Genomic DNA, 19,521 nt, shown 5'->3' with positions numbered 1-19,521 from the left:
TCACCTTGCCAGAATTGCCCCAACAGCAAGGCGGGACAGAAAGCTACAAGATGCGGAGGGCCCAGGTATGGGAGTATCAACAGAGCAGCTGTTTTCTGGTTGGGGTGGCACTGAGTTGGGAAGGTCTCCAAATCCCTCCAAAGAGCAGGGTGGGTGACTCCGGTTTTCATTCTCACCTGCTCACTGCTGTGAGGGAGGAATTGCCAACAGAGGCCAAGGGGCAAAACGAGGAGCTGACCAGGATGAGGTCATCAGGGACCTGCTCTGTCCCTGGAAAGGAAGCCACCTCTGCCCAGGTGCCGGCTCTGGAGCTCGAGCAGAATCTCTCCCAATCACATGGCTTGAGCCAGCTCCAGCCAGCAGCGTGGAGGGGGAGAGCTGTCTCTCCAAGGAAACCACCATACCCACCTGACCCCAACTCCCGATTTTGCAAGAAGCGTATCTGTTGTCATGTAAAGTACCAGTGTGAGCAGCAAGGATGAGACCAAGAGTTTGACTAACGTCAAGCCAGAAGTGGTCTTGGAGCATGGTTTCCAATGATGTCAATGGAGAAATATGTATCCAACTTTTGCCTTTAAACTGAAAGAAAGTAGGTGTGGGCCATCCAAATCCAGATGTCAAATTATTTTTGCTCCACCTGTGGCACGACCAGATTCTCCCTTTTTGAAACCAACTCAGGCCACAAATTTCTGTCACTTGTCTGTCTTACAGCTGCCTCAGGAGGAACAAGATAGCTTCAGCTCCTCAGAGACCGCCTTCTATAAAGAAGAGGGTCTACAAACAGTAGGAAGCTTAGATTCAGGTGAGGAGGAAGTGTCAAAGTGAGCTGGAAAGTTTAGGGGACATTGAAAAATGGCTGACTCAAAAACCTTCCCTCAGCAAACAAGAACAAAGATGCCAGCAAAGAATAAAGGCATGCAGAGCAGACAGGAGAGCTCCTATCAAATCAGCCATGACCAACAGCCTGGATGTAAGTACAAAAGTGCACAGGAAATAATGTCTGCTGTCCAACCAGTAGAGTGACTCTGCTTTCCCCAAGATGATGCCACATGAACAGGCATGGTGATCCTGGATAATGGTGATCTCAGGATATTTTCTAATCCTTTTCAGCACTCACCATCAAAGAGCAGCCAGCCTCAGAAGAAGGGTAGCATTCCCCTTGTTTGTGCATCATACCCCCAGGCTCTTGTCATGCTGCATAACCTCCTGCATGAAAAGAAGCCGAGGATGGTGGACATATTCAGGAAGGCTGGTATGGAGGAAGAACAAAAGAGCAGGCTCCATTAAAGTCATCAAGGAGGTGTATAGGGAACAGAAAAGTAATGAGCTGCTACAACTCTGCCCTATTTTCCTGCATGCCAACCCAGAGCAAATGAAAGAGCTTCAGCAAGGGCCATTTTCACTTGCCTTACTCTCAGAGAATGGGTTCCCCCACCCATGAAAAGCTGAAGGGCAAAGGGAAGGGAAAGCTGCAGAGATGTGCCTAGAGCGAGTCCCAGGAGGGAGTGAAGAAACCCATTGCCTCACAGACTTGGAAGACAGTCACTGCTCAATAATGTGTCTCTCGGGATCCTGCTGTAGACCTTGAACTGGGCCCCACTTCTGGATAAAAGAAGCATATTACATAAAGAGTGTGTACTCAAGCTGAAGGTATGGAAGCTGGACTGACCACTAAATACACTTCTCAGCTGGGAGCTTTTCTGTTTGCCTGGTAACAAAAGGCCTCTGCATTTTTTGAAGAGTAACAAACACCATGCTTCCTGGGGCCAAGAGCTGTAGCTGAAGTGTGTGTGTGGGCAGCAGGTGGTGCAAGGACACCCTGCTTGACATCCATCCTTTCCCAGGTGGTGCCTGGCACTACCAGTTCCCAAGGTCTGACCCTGTCTAATGACAGGCAAACGCTGCGGGGTTTGTGGAGCAGCCATCTGCACAACACATGTGGCAGGGCTCACTCAGATGGTCACTAAGTTGCTGAGCCTCTAGTTCAGTCCTAGGAGAGATGATCATTCTGGTGGATCCTGGAGAAGGATTGCAGGAACCCCTGTTAGGAGTCCAAAGCATTACTTAGTTAATGCAGATAAATTACATCTCTGTAGGAGCCCATTACAGCACTTGGTGCCACAATGTGACACCCGTGTAACACCTGAAGAGTCATTACTGAGTCATTCATCAGTCTCATCATGGGGTGCTGCCCTTGATATGGCAAATCCCCAACTGACTTCTCCATTTTTTCCTTCAGGAATAGGATAATAATTTGTAGGAAAACCAAATATATGAGAGTTTTTCCTCCTGAGGGAGCCCTTGTCGTAGTTCAGCCCCGATCGGGACCAGACTACGCAGTCTGTCTCTCGCTCCCCCCACCCTCCGAGAGAATAGGGGGAGATGATATAAGAAAAAACAGCTCAAGGTTTGAGATAAGGACAGGGAGAAATCCTTAAAGTTACCGTCACGGGCAAAACAGACTCGACTTGGGGAAAACTATTCATTTATTTCTAAAATTAGCAGGAGAATGAGACAGGGAACAAGATAACCTCCCCCCACCCCTCCCTCTTCCCGGGCTTAACATTATCTCTCCTACCTTCCCCTCCCGAGCGGCACGGGGGGGGAAAAGGGAATGGGGGTCGCAGTCAGTTCATCACGCGTTGTTTTATGCCGCTGTATCATCGTCGGGGGAAGAACTCCTCGCATTCCTCCTCTGCTCTAGCGTGGGGTCCCTCCCACGGGCCACAGTCCTTCGTGAAACTGCTCCGGCGTGGGTCATCTCTTCCACGGGGTGCAGTCCCTCCAGAACAGCTGTCCCAGCGGGCCCTCCACGGGCCACAGCCTCCTTCAGGCCTCCACCTGCTCTGGCGTGGGGTCCTCCACGGGCTGCAGGTGGATCTCTGCCCCTCCGTGGACCTCCATGGGCTGCAGGGGGACAACCTGCTCCACCATGGTCGTCACCACGAGTTGCAGAGGAATCTTGGCCAGGAGCTGCATTACTCCTCCCCCTCCTCCTTCACTGACCTTGGCGTCTGCAGCCGTTCCTCACAACAGGCTGGCAGACGCCTCTCAGGATCCTTTTTACATCTCATTCACTTCTCATCTCCTCTCCACTTCTTGCAGCCGGGCCGGGCCGAGTTGGGCCCAGTCGGCTGCCCGGCGGGAGGCCAGAGGGTGAGGCCTGCAAGGCCCACAAGGCTCGCGCTTCCCCCTCTCTGCCCCCCGCTCAGCTGCTTCACATCTTCTCCTCCTTTTTTTCCTGTTTTCCCCTACTTAAATACGTTATCGCAGAGGCATTATCACGGGACATTCTGCTACCAATTGGCTCGGCCTTGGCCAGCAGCAGGTCCGCCCTAGGCCCGGCCGAGTCCACTGAACAAAGGGGAGCGACTTCTAGCAGTTTCCTACAGAAGCTACCACCTTAGGCCCCCCCTCACTAACAAAACCAGAACACCCTTGAAACACCATCCCTTTCCCAAGGAAATGTTTCTGCCCTGGTTTTTGAACAAGAAGGATTCACCACGTCAAAGGCAAGCAAACTGTGGCATAGCTGCCAGGGACAGCAAGTGGGCAAATTTGAGCATCAAACAGATACCACATACAGGACTTTCAGACTGATCTGAAAAGGATCTTTAATTTTTCAAAGAAAGTCAACAATTCTATCCACATTACGCAGAGGTAAAGTGGTATCTGTCTTGTGGTCACAATCCTCAGTACTGAACTGGAGGCAGGAAAATTGAATGTTATGACAGGAAATCAGAGTTTTACTCTGAAAGAGTGAGCTCAAAAACCCTGTAAGTGCCCCCCAATACTTTCCAAAGCCTCTCAGTACAGCCCAGAAATCCAAAACAGATCTGCTCCTCGTGACTTATGCTGACCCTTTATTTGGAAGTGAAGCTGAAGAGAGAAAGGGAAACACCAGGCGCCTGTGCAGCCCCTCCAGCACCCTCTGTTCTCTACATTATATGGACACTCGTCCAGGGGCAGGCCTGGGGCTTCCCGGGGTACCTGGAGCCGAGTTTAGGGGGCAGTTCAGTGGCCCTTGGACTGAATATGGTGGCACCTTCCCCTTCCCCAGCCGCGGTTTAGAGGCGCCAGCACGTCAAGGGAAAACGCGCATGCGCCAGGGGGCGACGGGGAGTGTGACTCGCGCCAAGGTGGCGGGCGGGGGGACAGTACACGCGCCTCCTGGCTGTGGTACCGGTGTGCGAACAGCTGACGGCGGCAGTGTGACAGACAGCAGTGCGCATGCGTTAGCCTCCTGCCCGTGGGACGGCGGGCGGCCCGCTAGGGGCAACAGCGCGCATGCGTGAGATCCCTACCTGCAGGGCCTGGAGCGCGCGTGCTCGACGGTAGCCGCCGCTTTCCGTGACGTCACCGCTGGCAGCCCCGCGGTGTGAGCGCGCTCCGGCTTGTCCCCTCAACACCGCCCTCCCCCCGCCTGTGTCGCGGTGCTGCGCGGCCGGTTTCTCGCGGTCAGCCCCGAACGGACCGTCCGCCACGCCTGTCCGGGGTCAGCGATGACCCTCCCGCCCGAGGGGACACCACCCCCGGCCACACCGTCTCTATGGCAACGCCCGGAAGGGGCGTTTCGAGGCGGCCTCGAGGCCGGAAATGACGCTACGTCTGGCGCGGAGGTGGTGGAGCCGGGCCGGAGCCATGTTAGCGGGAGGTGGAGGGCAGCGCGACGCGGGCGCTGCTGCCGGGTGAGGCTGCGCCGCGGGCGCGGCAAGTTCTCGGGCGCCCCTAGAGAGGGGCCTCGGCGCGGCGGTTCCGAGGCGTGGCGGGTCCTGGGGCTTCCGCGGGGGCAGCGGGCCGGGACTGAGGCCTCTCTCTTTTCCAGGCGTCGCAGTAAGTGGGACCAGCCTGGCCCGGCCCCCGCCTTTCTTCTCCCCGGCACGGCGCCACTGCCCGGGCGGCCTTTCCCCGGCGCCGGGGATGGCGGCACCGCTGTGGCGGGCTCCGAGAGTTCCGCAGCCCCCTCGGGAGCGCTGGATGCGGCCGCGGCCGTGGCCGCGAAAATCAACGCGATGTTAATGGCCAAAGGGAAACTGAAGCCGGCGCCAAGCACGGTGGACAAGGTGAGTGCCCGGACAGGAGGCGCGCCGTGCCGGTGGGACCACCAGGCCCGGGGTGATGGTTGAGGGGGCGAGAGTGGGTGTCACGTCTGTTTTCTGAAACCTGCGGCCTTTATTTGTCGGAATAGCTCTCAGTGAGAGGGGAAATGCTGGAAGTTTGCTTCGTGAACTAGGATATAACAAAAAACAATTCGAAAACCTTCTTTTAATTTTTTTTTTTTATCAGAATAACAGAAAACTGGCATAGTTGTGAGGTCAGTCCTGCTGCTCTTCCATAAAAGCCTTCCATAAAAGCCTTATCACCAAAGTGATCTGTAGGAAGATGATAAACTTTTTTTCTGGAGTATTTTCCAAGTAGTACAACTGATGTAAAAACTCCTGTATAAAACAGTTTAAAATATGAGACCGCATTATTTGCATGCTGGAACAAGTTATCAGTAGGAGCCATATGTCCAGGTTCTAAACAACTTGGTCAGGCAGGCAATCATTGTAGGTCCCTTCCAACGGAAGTTTTCTATGCCAAAGCAAATATAACTTAAAGCTTGTCTTACCATTTCAGTAACAGGAACAGCCTTGCTTTTCTGTATATTGTTAGCCTATGCTACAGCCAAGTTTAGAAGGCTGTTTCAAGTTTCCTTCCAAACTTATTCAAATACAAGCCGCAAAAACATAATTCTTCTTGTTAACTTTGTATCTTCTTTTTCACATCCATGGTATTGGTGGGACTGCCAATTGTGTTCTAAGGGTTTGCCTTGTGAGGCAGCATCAAGATGAGTATTCATTTTGCCATTGGATTTATTCACAGATAATGTAAGAAAGAGGGGCAAATGTGCCCTGCCATGTATTCACCATGATTGGTTCTCTGTAAGTTCTGTATCCGAAATGGCCGTCACAGCCTTTTTAATAGATGAGGTTTAGTAGCGAATGTTTCTTTGATCGTTGCTATCAGAGGTGGTTTGACACATTGTTTGCTGCATGATGGTGTCTGCTTCTCAATACTTAACATCCACGTGAGGATGTGAAATTTTCAGTGTTGAAGAAAGTGTAGCTTGGTTTCAGGTAGCCCCCGTAGTCATAATAGATGGAAGTAAAGCCTGTTTGCTGACTAGCAGTTTGAAACCCTTAAAAACTGGAAGATACTGTGATGTCTTGTTCTTCCATCTGGGCTTTTTTCCAGAAGTTCTGGTGACATTGTGGCACCTTGTGACAAATTGTATTGCTGTGGGAACCACTTAACCGATGAATTAGTTTGCAAGTGGGGTTGGTTTTTTTATTGCATATGTTGCTTTTGGTAGGAAATTACGACATTTCCAGAGTAATTATCTCTGATGGCACTTCAGATTGTGAGCAAATGGAAATTATGGAGCCTGCAGGTTAATGAATGTACTTTTCTTTTTAAGTGTGGAAGGCATGGGGAAATGGAACACGTGTACAATGCATTAGACCTGTGTCCCTCTGTAGCTGCTTTCTGGCTGTCATGCAAGTGCTGTGCTTCATGTGATATTTGTGAGTGGATGGATATCTTTTGGATGTTACTGGAAGAGTCTCTCTTTATGTTTATGTCCCCAAAAGCATTTCAGACTTTTTAGAAGGATGTACTATTGAACTCTCTATGCGTGGAAAAAGTTATAAGGTCTTAGTTGCAACTCCTACTCTTTTGTCACCTCTTTTGAATCTGTTTGTGACTTTGTGGCTTCTTCTTCCTTAGCACTTAGATACTGAAACAAAATATTATGCCCTTGTTTTTTTTTAAAAAAAAGAAGGGAGGAGGAAGGGTAGTCATAGTGTGGATGAGTTTGGATCTTGAACAGAAGTTCTAAATTCTATGTCTGTGTAAGGGGAGTTGAGGGAAGTATGAGTTATGTGCTTTATTAGCCTCACAGAATTCTGTCAGAGATGTCAATTCAAGTGTAAGGTGCCTTGATTTCCATTTGAGCAACTTTACTACTTGGTTCTACACCTGTTTTTCAATTTATAGAACAGAAACAGTAATTACTTATTATATTAAAATGTGCTGAAGATAAACCTGGTGTTTTTGTTTGGGCTCAGTGGGGTTGTGAAAACGTAGATTATTAAGTAGTAGATATAAGGCACTTTCTGCTAATATTTGTAAAGCTTTTGGATTCAACAGCTGAAAGGGGAGAATGAGAAGGATATTCACCTCTATAGTACTAGGGTCAGTTTGTTTGTTACATCATTTATCTCTGCTTTCCAACCACTGGCCTTTTGCAACGGTTGTCTTTGAAGCTGCAGGCTCTGGGAAAAGGTCCGATTACAAGTAAAAGCAAAGATGACCTTGTGGTGGCAGAGGTAGAAATCAATGACGTCCCCCTCACATGCAGAAACCTGCTGACAAGAGGACAGACTCAGGATGAGGTATGTTCAGCATCTACGTGTCATTTGTTAGGCTTTGCAGCATGTTTGTACTTGTTTGTAAGGTTAAAAGAGCTTGCCACAAACTATATCCAGTGGTTGCATCCTGTTTTTACAAAACTGTGTTTTCTAAGATACTTTTAGTAGTTTTGGTTTGGTCAATAAAATGTCATATGATGAGGAAAGGTAGAATAGCTGGTATTGTTTATCAGGAACCATTCATTCTCTTACCACTTTATTAATGCCTTCTTTTTGGTTTTTTTTATAGAACAACATAGCTTAAACCCCTTTGGGGTTTGTGTGTGCTTTGTTTATTATTGGTAAACTTCTCACTGGGGTTTTTGAATTGTTTGTAGATAAGTCGACTTAGTGGTGCAGCTGTCTCTACTCGAGGGAGATTCATGACTGCAGAAGAGAAAGCAAAAGTGGGACCTGGGTTTGTATTTGGTTTTTGGGATTTCTGCTTTTTCTCCTTATTGGGTAGCTAAGTGGTGGGCGGTTTGTTTGGTTTGTTTTTGTGAGCAGTGTCACCTTTGGGCACCAGAGCAAATTGACTGCTGAGTGTTTCAAATACATTTACCTTTATGATAGTACTGACTGCATAGCTACTTTCCTACCTGCTTAATATTGATAGGGTGGAATTAAAAACAAACAAACAACAAAACAAAAAATAAACAAACCACAAATGTGGCATAGCAAACTGAGCTGAACTTATTCCAACTGAGCACTATACTGAATCTCTAGTGCATTTTGCCAAGAATGGGCAACTTTCCAATTACAAAGAGAGCTAATATTTCATAAACGCAGTGCTTTAAGTTAGTTAACCTTTCCTGTGGACAAGCAAATTAAAGTTTTCAGTGGTATAACTTTAATAAGTCATCATGTAATTAACTTCTGAATCTTTTTAGTTTTCAGTGCAAAGCTTTGTCTACTGAGCACTCTGGTATTCAATGAATAAGTATTTACTTCCTTATATGATGAGTATTTGAAATCATTGTGGAAGACTTTGTGTCTAGATGACTGTAATATAATTAGATTGAGTCCATTATTGTATGTTGTCTGTGGGTTTAATGGACTACTTGACACTTCTTTTCCAGAGATCGTCCTTTGTATCTTCACGTCCAGGGTCAGACACGGGAACTGGTTGACAGTAAGTGTACAAAGCATTTTGCTTTTTCTCCCCTTATTTGTGTTAAAGGGGTTTTACTAAGGGGCTTTTTTGTGATGGTATGGATTTGTACTATAAGCACCTTGGTGTTGATAACAGACCCCATTTAAACAGCTAGCTCAGTCACCAAAATAACTGTCATAGTTCAGCCTCGACTGGGACCAGACTATGCAGTCTCTCTCACTCCCCCCACCCTCTAGTGGGACAGAAGGCAGAACTGGTAAACAAAAAAAAAAAAAACAGCAAAAACACGTGGGTTGAGATTGAACAAAAAGTAAACTTAACAGCAATAACAGAAGAAAACAAAACAGTGATGGAATACAAATACCGTATAATGGCTCACCACAGATCTCCACAGCCAGTCTCTTGCAAGTAGCAAGAGGCTCCCCTCAGCACCCTCCTCACTGATACACCGAGCATGATGGCAGATGGGATGGAACAGCCCTTTGGCTAATTTGGGTAAATTAACCCCAGCTGTTAGCTAATTAGTTAATTATCCCAGCTGAGTGCCCCAGCCATAGGGTCTACCAGCTCCAGTTCTCCTCCCAGCTCAGGTGAATATTAACTCTATCCTAGCCAGAACCAGGACAGATCTCTACTCAGAACTACCTAAGGTGCTATGTACTGCATTAGTCATGAAACTAAAACTTTTGATAGATTACAAGGAAGGTGGGGGGAGTGGGTAGGGTTTCTAGGCAAGCACAGCTCTTACGTATGAGTTTATTCACTGATAACACACAGAGATCCCGTTATAATAGGTGTGTGACAGGGAGACCTTCCCTTTAATATCAAATATGAACATTTGTTGTGAAATATCTACATTTCCATTAGAAGCATAAAAAAAGCATCTTGCCTGTGTCTGCTGGAAAATAAAGGAAAACTATAAACTATTCAGGTGTTCTTTTGTTCTATGTATCAGTTCATGGGCTTACATTCAATTGTCTATTGAAACTTGAAGCTGCCCACTTTTATCTACCTTGATTTCCACAGCCAGTAAACAATTTTTCACATGTCAGTTTACTAATTAATGCAGAAGTAAATTCTATACAGGATTCATGTAAATGTTTCTAGTATTTTCTAAAACGTCTAGGCTAAAACTGCCCACCTGCATGTATTAGGCTAAGCTTTATCAGAGCAGGAGTGGAGAAAAAACCTTTATGCTTGTTGCCATCATTTTTGATCCAATCCCAGAATGCTAATATTGGGCCATGCTGTCAAATGTAATCTTTTTGTCTGTAGATCTGCTGTCACACAATATGGGAAAGTAATCTAGTCCTTTCACGATTTGCTTACTCTGGGCAGTTGACAAGGGCCAAAATGTAAATGAATTTAACTTTCTGTCAACTAGGAGCTGTTAATCGAATTAAAGAGATAATTACTAATGGAGTAGTGAAAGCAGCCACAGGTTCTAGTCCGACATTCAATGGAGCTACTGTTACTGTCTATCACCAGCCAGCCCCTATTACTCAATTGTCTCCAGCAGTTGGCCAAAAACCTCCATTCCAGTCAGGGGTGAGTAATTAATTTATATGAATTTCATGATATCATGATTACAATATTTGCCTATTACAAAATATGTGTGTAATGTACTATTTATTTTTAAAACAAAAAACAGCTCAAAACAATAAAAACCCCTCCTTGCGTGTTGTGAAAGCTGGAGGACTAATCAGTCTGAGTCCGAAGAGTGAGACTCAGATGACAGTAGACTCCTAAAAGAAAAGGGATGGAGAGAGTGGTCCTACTTAAAGAAAAGCAAAGGGCTGACTGTGCCATCTGACACTTAACTGTTCTGACTGTTGTAGAAATAAGATTTCTGGCCTCCAGTGAAATGAACATCCTAATTCTTAGAGTGCAATAATAAGGTTTTTACCATTACGCTTACAGATGCATTATGTTCAGGACAAGTTATTTGTTGGTCTGGAACATGCTGTACCTACGTTTAATGTGAAGGAGAAGGTGGAAGGGCCTGGTTGCTCCTACTTGCAGCACATTCAAATTGAAACGGGTGCCAAAGTCTTTCTTCGTGGGAAAGGCTCAGGTTGCATAGAACCAGCATCAGGCAGAGAAGCTTTTGAACCCATGTATATCTACATCAGGTATGAGGGCTTGGTTTTTTTCCTTAAAAAAAAAAAAAAAAAATCCCAGTGACCAGTCATGAATGGAGGTTAATGTTTAATCGCTGTGGGGAATTCTTAATTCTGATTGACTTAATGTAAATGCAATAGTTTTTGAATGTGACTTTTATTTTGATAGACATATCTCTAAAGTGATAAAGATATCAACCATATGGTGTTATGATATAAACTGATATTCAACCATAAGGTGTTGCTTTTATTGTGAACACAGTAAAGCTGTGTTCTTTTTGGGCTTGAGTTGCAATGTTGAGCTTTAAAGGAAGAATACAAAATGCATTGACCAATCAAGTCAATGTTCTATGCTTGTTTCTTGCAGTACTTAGACTAACCTGAATTTTCATGTGGAAAATAAATACTCATCGCTTTTGTTCACAATTGTGCTAAGTAGCTGCAGAGCTGCTAGAGTCCCGTTGAGGTGACTGATCACTCATGAAAGGGATAAGGTCTGACAGCAGATTGCTGATGAAAGAAGTAGCTTCCAAATTTGATGGAAATGCTTGTGCTTATGACTTTTTTTTTTTATATGTTTTCAGTCACCCAAAGCCAGAAGGTTTGGCAGCTGCTAAAAAGCTCTGTGAGAACCTATTGCAAACCGTGAGTAGCTCTTACAAATACAAGATTTGAGAGCCTGTCGTAGCTCTCGTGTGCGTGGCTAATTATTTTTTTATGCTCTCAGCAAAACTGTCCATGTGTTCTAACTTGCTAATAGGTTTCTTCTTTTTACTACTGCTATCCAGTTTTTGTACAGTGAATAAACATTTGTCAGGATGGAGCTGTAGTAGTGGAATTTTGTGGAAAAAGGAAAAGCAAATACTTCCTGAGCAGAACTGGGGGTGGGGAGCAGGGGATTGTCTGACTGTATGCAAACTAAGAAATCCTGCTTTTTTTTCTGATTGCTATAGCTTCCCTTGCTTTAGCTTTAAATTTTGTGCAGAGCCATGCTGACTGCTTTATCTTTCCAAAAGTGACTGTTGTACCAAAAAAAAAATTTTAGAAAAATCTCTAACATGTACACATAGAAAATTGATTTCTCAGTTTTTCTTATAAGAATGCAAATAGAGTAAAATCCTGTAAGACAGTCTTTCTGTTAGTACTGTCAATTTTGTATGGGGTACAAAGTCTATTTTGAAAAATATATGGAGGCTTTTTTAGATTCTTTGAGTGTTTTGTCTCTAGTGAAGTAGTTTGTTGACTTAGTTTGTTTCCTGTGAAAGATTATCCTATATTTTTAGACAAATCTGTCACAGACACCAGCAGGATTCAGTGGGCTTTTGGTGGTGGTTTTGATCTGTGGGGTTTTGTTTTCAGTTTTTATGTTTGGATTATTGCCTTTTTTTTTTTTCATAGTATGTTCTGTAGTCAAAATCACCTTAGAGTTTTATGAGGATGCATGCTATGATGCCTTTTGCCTGCAAAACATTAATATAGTAAATAGATGTTTATTGTCTGATCTTTGAATATTCTTTTCAGGTTCATGCTGAATATTCCCGATTTGTGAATCAGATAACCACTGCAGTACCCTTAGCAGGTAAACTTTAGCAATAAAGAAGTCATTGGAGTTGCATTCTGCACAGCTGTACTTACAGTTAGTCTTGTGGAATTTATTTAGCTGCGGAAGTCTTCTTAAGTCCTTCAACTGGCAAGCAGTGCAGCTTCTTTTACATTTGGTAATTAAATTGGATATTTTTGTGCCTCTAACTGAATTGAAGATGACCCTTTTTTTTCCCTTTCTCTCACCAGGCTTCACGCAGCCTGCAACTATAAATAGTGTACCATCCCAGCCATCGTATTACCCTTCTAATGGGTATCAGTCTGGTTATCCTGTTGTTCCCCCTCCTCAACAACCAGTTCAGCCACCATATGGTGTACCAGGCGTAGTACCACCTGCAGTGCCATTGGCACCTGGAGTCTTAACAGCACTACCTACAGGAGTTCCGCCTGTGCCAACACAGTATCCGATATCACAAGTACAGCCTCCAGCCAGCACTGGCCAGGTACTGCCACAGATTAGAATCATAGAACAGGGTTGGAAAGGGAGCTTTAAAGGTCATCCAGTCCAGCTCCCCTGCAAGGAGCAAGGACACCTTCAAGCAGATCAAGTTGCTCAGAGCCTCAGCCAACCGGGCCTGGAATGTTTCCAGGGATGGGGCATCCACTGCCTCTCTGGGCACCCTGTTCCACTGTTCCACCACCCTCAGAGTAAAACATTTTTTTTTCTGATGTCTAATCTGAATCTACCTCCCTCTATTTTAGAACCATCACCCCTTGTCCTATCGCAACAGGCCCTGCTGGAGACTTTCTCCCTGTCTTTCGTGTAGGCCACTTTAGCTACTGGAAGGCTGCTCTAAGATCTCCCTGGAGCCTCTTCCAGGCTGAACAGCCCCAGCTCTCTCAGCCTGGCCTCACAGGAGAGGTGCTCCAGCCCTCTGATCATCTTTGTGGCCTCCTCTGGACCCTCTCCAACTGGTCCATGTCCTTATGTTGGGGGCTCCAGAGCTGTTTCTTTGCTGACAATAAAATACTTAGAGTAGTTCCAGATGGAGAATTCTTTGGGGCTGCTTTTTTTGGTTATTGCTTTGCCGATGCTTCTGTCTAGGCAACTAAATTGTTGGTGTGACTGCATCATCCTGCATGTTTCATATCATAGTCACCTGTTAAGATAAAGGACATCTGCAGGAGGGGTCGCTTGTGTATGAAAAGCATTATCACAGGCTGTGATGCAGCTATGTAGGTACAATGAGTTTGAATTAGAGTGATTAGTTTGAGGTGGGAGCATCCTATAAATTACATATTTGTTTTATCTTTAAGTTGTAAATTTCCTTTTAGCTTTGAAACTAGTTATGTGTTCTGTTCCTATGTATGAAACTCTACATTGAATTAATACTTTTTATATATATTACCAAATTTTTTTGTTTTGTTTTCAACTTCTGCGTGCCAGAGTCCACTGAGCAGTCCTTTTCTTCCTGCTGCCGCAGTAAAAACAACCATGCCGACTGGTACACAGCCACAAGTCCAACCCCATCCCCAAGGTCAAAAGAGACGCTTCACTGAGGAACTACCAGATGAGAGAGAGTCAGGACTGCTGGGATATCAGGTGGAATAAAATCGGCAATTTTACTTCATTCACCGTAATGGAACTTTGCTGGAAGGAGATTGTTATTAGCGCAGTTTATTTGGTGACACTCATGCAAGACCTTTGGCAGATGGTAGCAATTGTTACAAAACATGAAGACAATGCTTTGGTTTCTTTGAATGGATGCACTGTTCTTAAACTGTGACTGACTTGATTCATTGGCAGTTTGCTTTCCCTGCCCTCAGTCTTTCATGAAGAATAGCGGTGCATTCAGGTCAAAGAGATTACAATAGCGTGTTAACTGGTTAGTTTAAAGACAGATGATTTGGGGTTTTGATTGGGTTTTTTGTGGGTCTTTTGGGTGGGCTTGTTTGAGGGGTGGGATGGAAGTGTGGTAATAACTTCCAGATTTTTCCCATTTACCTTTCTTGCAGGTTGCACTTGAGAGGATTTCAAGAAGCCTAGTTTTAAAGATGGATTTATTTATTTATTTATTTTTAGATAGCCAGTGTTAAATCATTGATTATATAAAAAAAAAATAAGTATGAGTCCTTCAGACTTGTGTGTGAGAAAAGGGAGTTTCTGCAAATGCTTCTCTGGTGATACACCTCTGCTCACAGGCAGAAACCCTTAATAAAAGCTTTGCCTAGAAACAGTAAGGAACTGCCTGTATGTTAGACATAATATTAGTATTTTGAGCAGAGTTTACTGTGGCATGAGGTCTATACAGTATTCAGAATTAGCTGATTGAGGAGATAAGTCGATCCATGAACTAAGCAGCTATGTTTACTGTTCTGAACTACTGAAAAGGTGGAGTAGATGGTGAGGTGTCTTCCATATTGTTGTTCAGGCGTGTTTCTTACCACGTTACCCTCAGTATTTTTAGAAGAAAGCATTTTGCTTAACAATGACGGTTAGTGGTTTCTCCTGCTAGTTGGCAATATGCTCTGAAAAGTTGGGTTTCCTATCATTATCATTAAGGAGCTATAGCTTATCTTGTAGTTGTAGATTTGCTAATGCCGTGTGTTTTTCTGCTCATAGCATGGACCCATTCATATGACTAATTTAGGTACAGGCTTCTCCAGTCAGAGTGAAATCGATGGAGCCGGATCGAAGCCAGCAAGTTCCTCAGGAAAGGAGAGAGAGAGGGACAGGTGAGTAATGAGAGAGTTACGTTCAGGTCTTTTCTAATTCTGATGGAAAGCTTATTTCAGAGATTATCTGTTTCATGTTGTCTTCTATGACTTGAGGGTTGGGAGAATTGTTTATTTTTTTGTGTGTCATTTTTTCTGGTGGGTTTTTTGTTTGTTTGTTTTTGGTTTTTGTTTTTTTTTTTGGTGTGGTATGGGGGGTTGGTTGGTTCTTTTTTTCTTTTTTTCAAGAAGAGATGCAAGGGTTACCTTTCTGTGCCACATAATGAAAATAGCTTAATTTCCACTCCTCCTTAAGTCTATATGCTCTTTGGTTGTCTAGGTCTTGTATTTTGCCAACTTCTTGAGATAACAACCTTTTGAAATAGGTTAGCACTTACACTTAAAATTATTCCAATTTTAAAACAGATCTGAAAAAGTTGTAAACTTGACATCTTGCAGCCTCAAGTTTCAGGGGAAGACTTACTTGGTAATCCCTTTTATTTTCTGGTTTTTATGTAGTACATTAAGGGTATTGGTAAAGTTTTCTGTGTTCTGTCTTGCATATTGTCCTAAATTCTGCATAGCTATTTGAAGTCATCAGGCATGATCTTCCTTATACTTATACTTCCTTATATTCCTCTTCCTTATACACTCCAGTGACTGATCCACAAAACTGTCAGGCTAGCAGTTTATTTCATAGCATGATAGCATGGTTTGGGTTGGAAGGGGCCATTAAACTCCCCACTCCCTCTGCCGTGAGGGGTGGACATCTACTAGGCTTCTGCTAGAACAGATTGCTCAAAGCGCCATCCAACCTGACCTTGAACACTTAGAGGAATGGAGCATCCACAACTTCCTTTGGAAACCCAGTGTATCATCACCATTCAAAAATGAATTTCTTCCTTGTGTCTAATCAAAATCTTCCCTCTTTTAGTTTAAAAAAATTACCCCTTGTCCTATCACTACAGGCCTTGGTAAAAAGTCTGTCACTCTCTTTATTATAAGCCCCCTTTAGGTACTGAAAGGCTATAATAAGGTCTCCCTGGAGCCTTCTCTTCTCCAGGCTGAACAGCTCCAGCTCTCACCCTTGCTCATAGGAAAGGTGCTCCAGCCCTTGGATCATTTTTGTGGTCCTCTTCTGGTCCCATTCCAACAGGTACCTGTCTTGTGCTGGGGACCGCAGAGCTGGATGCAGGGCCCCATGTGGGTTCTTGAGAGTGGAGTAGAGGGAGAGAATCACCTCCCTCAACCTGCTGGCCGCTCTTCTTTTTACGCAGCCTAAGACATGATTGGCTTTCTGGGCTGCAAGCGCATGTTGCCAACTTGTGTCCAGTTTTTCATCCACCAGTACCCCCAGGTTCTTAAGGGCAGGGCTGCTCTCAATCCCTTCATCCTCCAGCCTGTGTTGATACCAGGGGGTTGCTCTGACCCATGTGCAGGACTTGGCTTTGTTGAACTTTGAGGTTCGCGTGGGCCCACTTCTTGAGCTTGTCCAGGTCCCTCTGGATGTCATCCTATCCCTCAGTCATGTCAACCGCACCACTCAGCTTGGTGTCACCTGCAAACTCGCTGAGGATGCACTTGATCCCACTGTCTATGTCACTGATGAAGACATTAAATAGTATTGGTCCCAGTACAGACCTTTGAGGGATGCAACTTGTTACTGATTTCCACTTGGACATTGAGCTGTTGACTGTAGTTCTTTGGACGTGGCCATCCAGCCAATTCCTTACCCATCTAATAGTCCATCCATCAAATCCATTTATTTCCAATTTAGAGGTAAGAATAATGGAGGGGACTGTATTGAAGGCCTTACTGAAGTCCAGGTAGGTGACATGAGTTGCTCTTCCCTTGTCCACTGATGCAGTCACTCCAGTGTAGAAGGCAACTAGATTAGTCAGGCAATTGAAAGTTGAACTCCTCAGGTCAAGAACTGAGTTATGAATTTGTTTGCTGTTACCTTTAACTCTGTGCTTGTTTTAAGAAAAAATAAAGGCTTGGTTTAAATTTCCATTGGTTTAAATAGGCAGCTGATGCCTCCGCCAGCTTTTCCTGTCACTGGGATGAAATCAGAATCTGAAGAAAGAAATGGTGCAGGGTCTTTACCAGGCAACCATGGTGAGTGCAATGAATAAAATATACTTCTAAGTCAAGTTTCCTTTCCCAAATGAGTTTGCACTGGTCTTAACGTTCATTTAAATGGGTGATTTTTTTTTTTTTTTTGACTGTTCTTTATACCACATTGTTTAAGTGAAAAGCAGGTTGTATTGCACTGCTCTAAAATCACTTATGTTTGCTGTGGTTATATAGACACGATGCTTCTCTTAAAACTTTAATGAATATCTGTATGAATGAGGAGAGTGTAATTAAGTGAAGGATGAAGGACAGATGTTTTTGACCCAGCAGTCAGCTGAGGCACAGACTCTTATAGGATTGTTTTGTAACAGATGTCATGTGGCTTTACACTGTGAACAGCTAGAGGCACTAAGGAGTATCAGTGTTCAGGTGTGTATTTACAGACATGAGTTATGTCTGCAAACAACAGAAGCTGTCAGATTTCATCCTTTCCTAGGGCTGTCATACATAAAATATTTACAACTTGGTAAAACAGATAATCATTTTAACTCTCCTAGTTTAGTGCCTTTCAAGTCTGCAGGTATGTCTTGTTAGACCATTTAACCTTAGTTTTTCTGCAGTATTGGTCCCAGAGATTGCTCTTCTGTTAGCTTTCTTTTGAACAAAATTTCTACTTTTCTTTACATGTTTATCTCTTTAACGGTGAAATTCCTATCACTTATATCTGTTTGCTAACTTTACTTTTTTTGTGTGTTTCTTTCTTCTTTCTCTGTTCTCTTACATGGTTCTGGTGGATCACATGTGCTGTTGCTGGTGATGTTTCGTGTGGCCTTCGACCTTGGATGACCGTTGGCCTTGTGACCTCAAAATGGTGTCCAACTAACAATTTACAATTAACATCTTTTTTTATTAACTTGTTTTGGGGCATTTTATCTCTTTTTATTTTTATTTTTCCTTCTTGGGGGCTGGGGGGATTGTTTTGTTTTCCCCTCCTAGATCATCAAGCTAAGAAGATGAAAACTGCAGAAAAGGGCTTTGGATTAGTGGCATATGCTGGAGATTCATCAGATGAAGAGGAGGAACATGGTGGCCATAAAAACGCAAGTACTTTTTCACAGGGATGGAGTTTGGGATACCAATACCCTTCCTCACAACAGCGAGCTAAACAACAGATGCCATTTTGGATGGCACCATAAAAGCTGCAGAAGAGTTTTCATTCATCTATTTTTTTTTTTTTTCCTCTCTAGCAATAACGCATGTATATTACAGAATGAACTTTGCAAATATGCATTGGTTTTACATTTGCAGAAGCTAAAGGTTCAGTATTCCCCCTTGAAAGGGCTGCATTATTTTTAAAGTCCTTATTTCCGCAGTAACTTTATCATTAAAAAAAAAATATTTGAAATAATATTCTGACAGGGCTAGTCCCTTATACAATGGGGGAAATACTGTAAAGAGAAACTAGGGAAGCCTGTTGGTCCTGGTTTCCCATTTTTCCAGAGTAACTTAAAAATGGAAAGAGTCAGTCATGCTGACTTCATTCTGCACCTGGTGTTTGTATCTTGAGTGTTCCTGCTGACAGCCTGTGTTTGCAGTCCTGTTGAGCTAATGGTGACCCCAGCTTCAATGTTCGGACTTTGGACAAAGGAAAGGAATATAACAATAGTTCTGAAAAACTTGAGAATCACATTTCCTACAACTCTTATTTTTACTTTAAGCATTTCCTGTAACTCAGCACTGTTTTTTCTTTACGATATGGTTTTACTAACCCCACAACTTCTTGTTCTAGCCAGATGTTGGGGCGGGGAATGCTCATTTTTTTTGGATGGGTTCATCTTGCCGCTTATCCCCAGGTGGACTTGGCACTGTAGCACTGGTACTTAATCTTCTCCGGTCATCCCTGGATTCATTCCCATTCAGCAGTTTGGACGGAGTTCCTTCTCTTGAGGTTCGCCCCCATCTCTTAACTCGTTCACTTACTTGATTCTACCCCTTCTGTTTCACGGTGGTTTAACAAAGAAAAAGCAGGCAGCAACCGGGTCCGCACAGCACCAGTGACCCCAGCACAGGCGTTTCTCTTGCTTTGAAGCATTGGAACCTGGGAATAAATTGTTGGTTCCATAAATATGGACATGAACTGCAACACAGGCTTTCTTGGCTGGGCAGGCTGTTGCAGAAAGAACTCTTTTGTATGGAGAAGAGAGGCGTGGGACTGCAACGAGGTGCTGGTCAGCTTTTGAAACAAGAGAAATAGTTTTTAAAATGGGGAAGTGTGTTGCTGCTGCACACTGAAAGACCGTGCTGGCTCACTTGTACAAACCTTGTCTTTCCTATGTGTTGTAAATAATTAGAACCGTACTTTCGTTATAAATAAATGTATAAATATTCTGCTTCTTGCTGTTTGTTTGTTTGTTTGTTTGTTTGTTTTAATGAGGTGTGACTTCAAGTCGGGGGGAACTGCTCTGGCAGAGCCTCAGGCCGGGCCGCCTTCCCGGCCCCGCGC

General features: G+C 44.2%; 1 protein-coding gene and 1 non-coding gene across 8 annotated transcripts in view; both read left to right on the top strand.

Moving 5' to 3' along the window:
* The first annotated feature begins 4,581 nt into the window (after positions 1-4,581).
* KHDC4 (KH domain containing 4, pre-mRNA splicing factor) overlaps positions 4,582-19,521 on the top strand; it is a 59,633-nt gene continuing 44,693 nt past the window's right edge. The window contains exons 1-14 of one of the 7 annotated variants that reach the window (XM_086768468.1): positions 4,582-4,619; positions 4,826-5,063; positions 7,308-7,436; positions 7,790-7,869; positions 8,531-8,583; positions 9,950-10,113; positions 10,486-10,697; positions 11,270-11,330; positions 12,207-12,264; positions 12,477-12,730; positions 13,675-13,830; positions 14,851-14,963; positions 16,969-17,060; positions 18,015-19,408. In XM_086768468.1, coding sequence (XP_086624594.1) covers positions 4,597-4,619; positions 4,826-5,063; positions 7,308-7,436; positions 7,790-7,869; positions 8,531-8,583; positions 9,950-10,113; positions 10,486-10,697; positions 11,270-11,330; positions 12,207-12,264; positions 12,477-12,730; positions 13,675-13,830; positions 14,851-14,963; positions 16,969-17,060; positions 18,015-18,214 — 1,833 coding nt within the window. In that variant the 5' untranslated portion in view covers positions 4,582-4,596 and the 3' untranslated portion in view covers positions 18,215-19,408. Of the gene's footprint in view, positions 4,689-4,825; positions 5,064-7,307; positions 7,437-7,789; positions 7,870-8,530; positions 8,584-9,949; positions 10,114-10,485; positions 10,698-11,269; positions 11,331-12,206; positions 12,265-12,476; positions 12,731-13,674; positions 13,831-14,850; positions 14,964-16,968; positions 17,061-17,389; positions 19,409-19,521 lie in introns of those variants that run through there. The other 6 variants (XM_086768466.1, XR_015261259.1, XR_015261260.1 and 3 more) reach the window with 6 other exon arrangements.
* Positions 10,255-10,383, top strand: LOC147597368 (small Cajal body-specific RNA 4). Its single transcript, XR_015261269.1, has one exon.

The sequence above is a fragment of the Chlamydotis macqueenii genome, chromosome 28 (genome assembly GCF_036417535.1).
Source record: "Chlamydotis macqueenii isolate bChlMac1 chromosome 28, bChlMac1.mat, whole genome shotgun sequence".
In the NCBI taxonomy this organism is placed as follows: domain Eukaryota; kingdom Metazoa; phylum Chordata; class Aves; order Otidiformes; family Otididae; genus Chlamydotis; species Chlamydotis macqueenii.
This window is presented reverse-complemented; position numbering and strand designations above follow the sequence as displayed.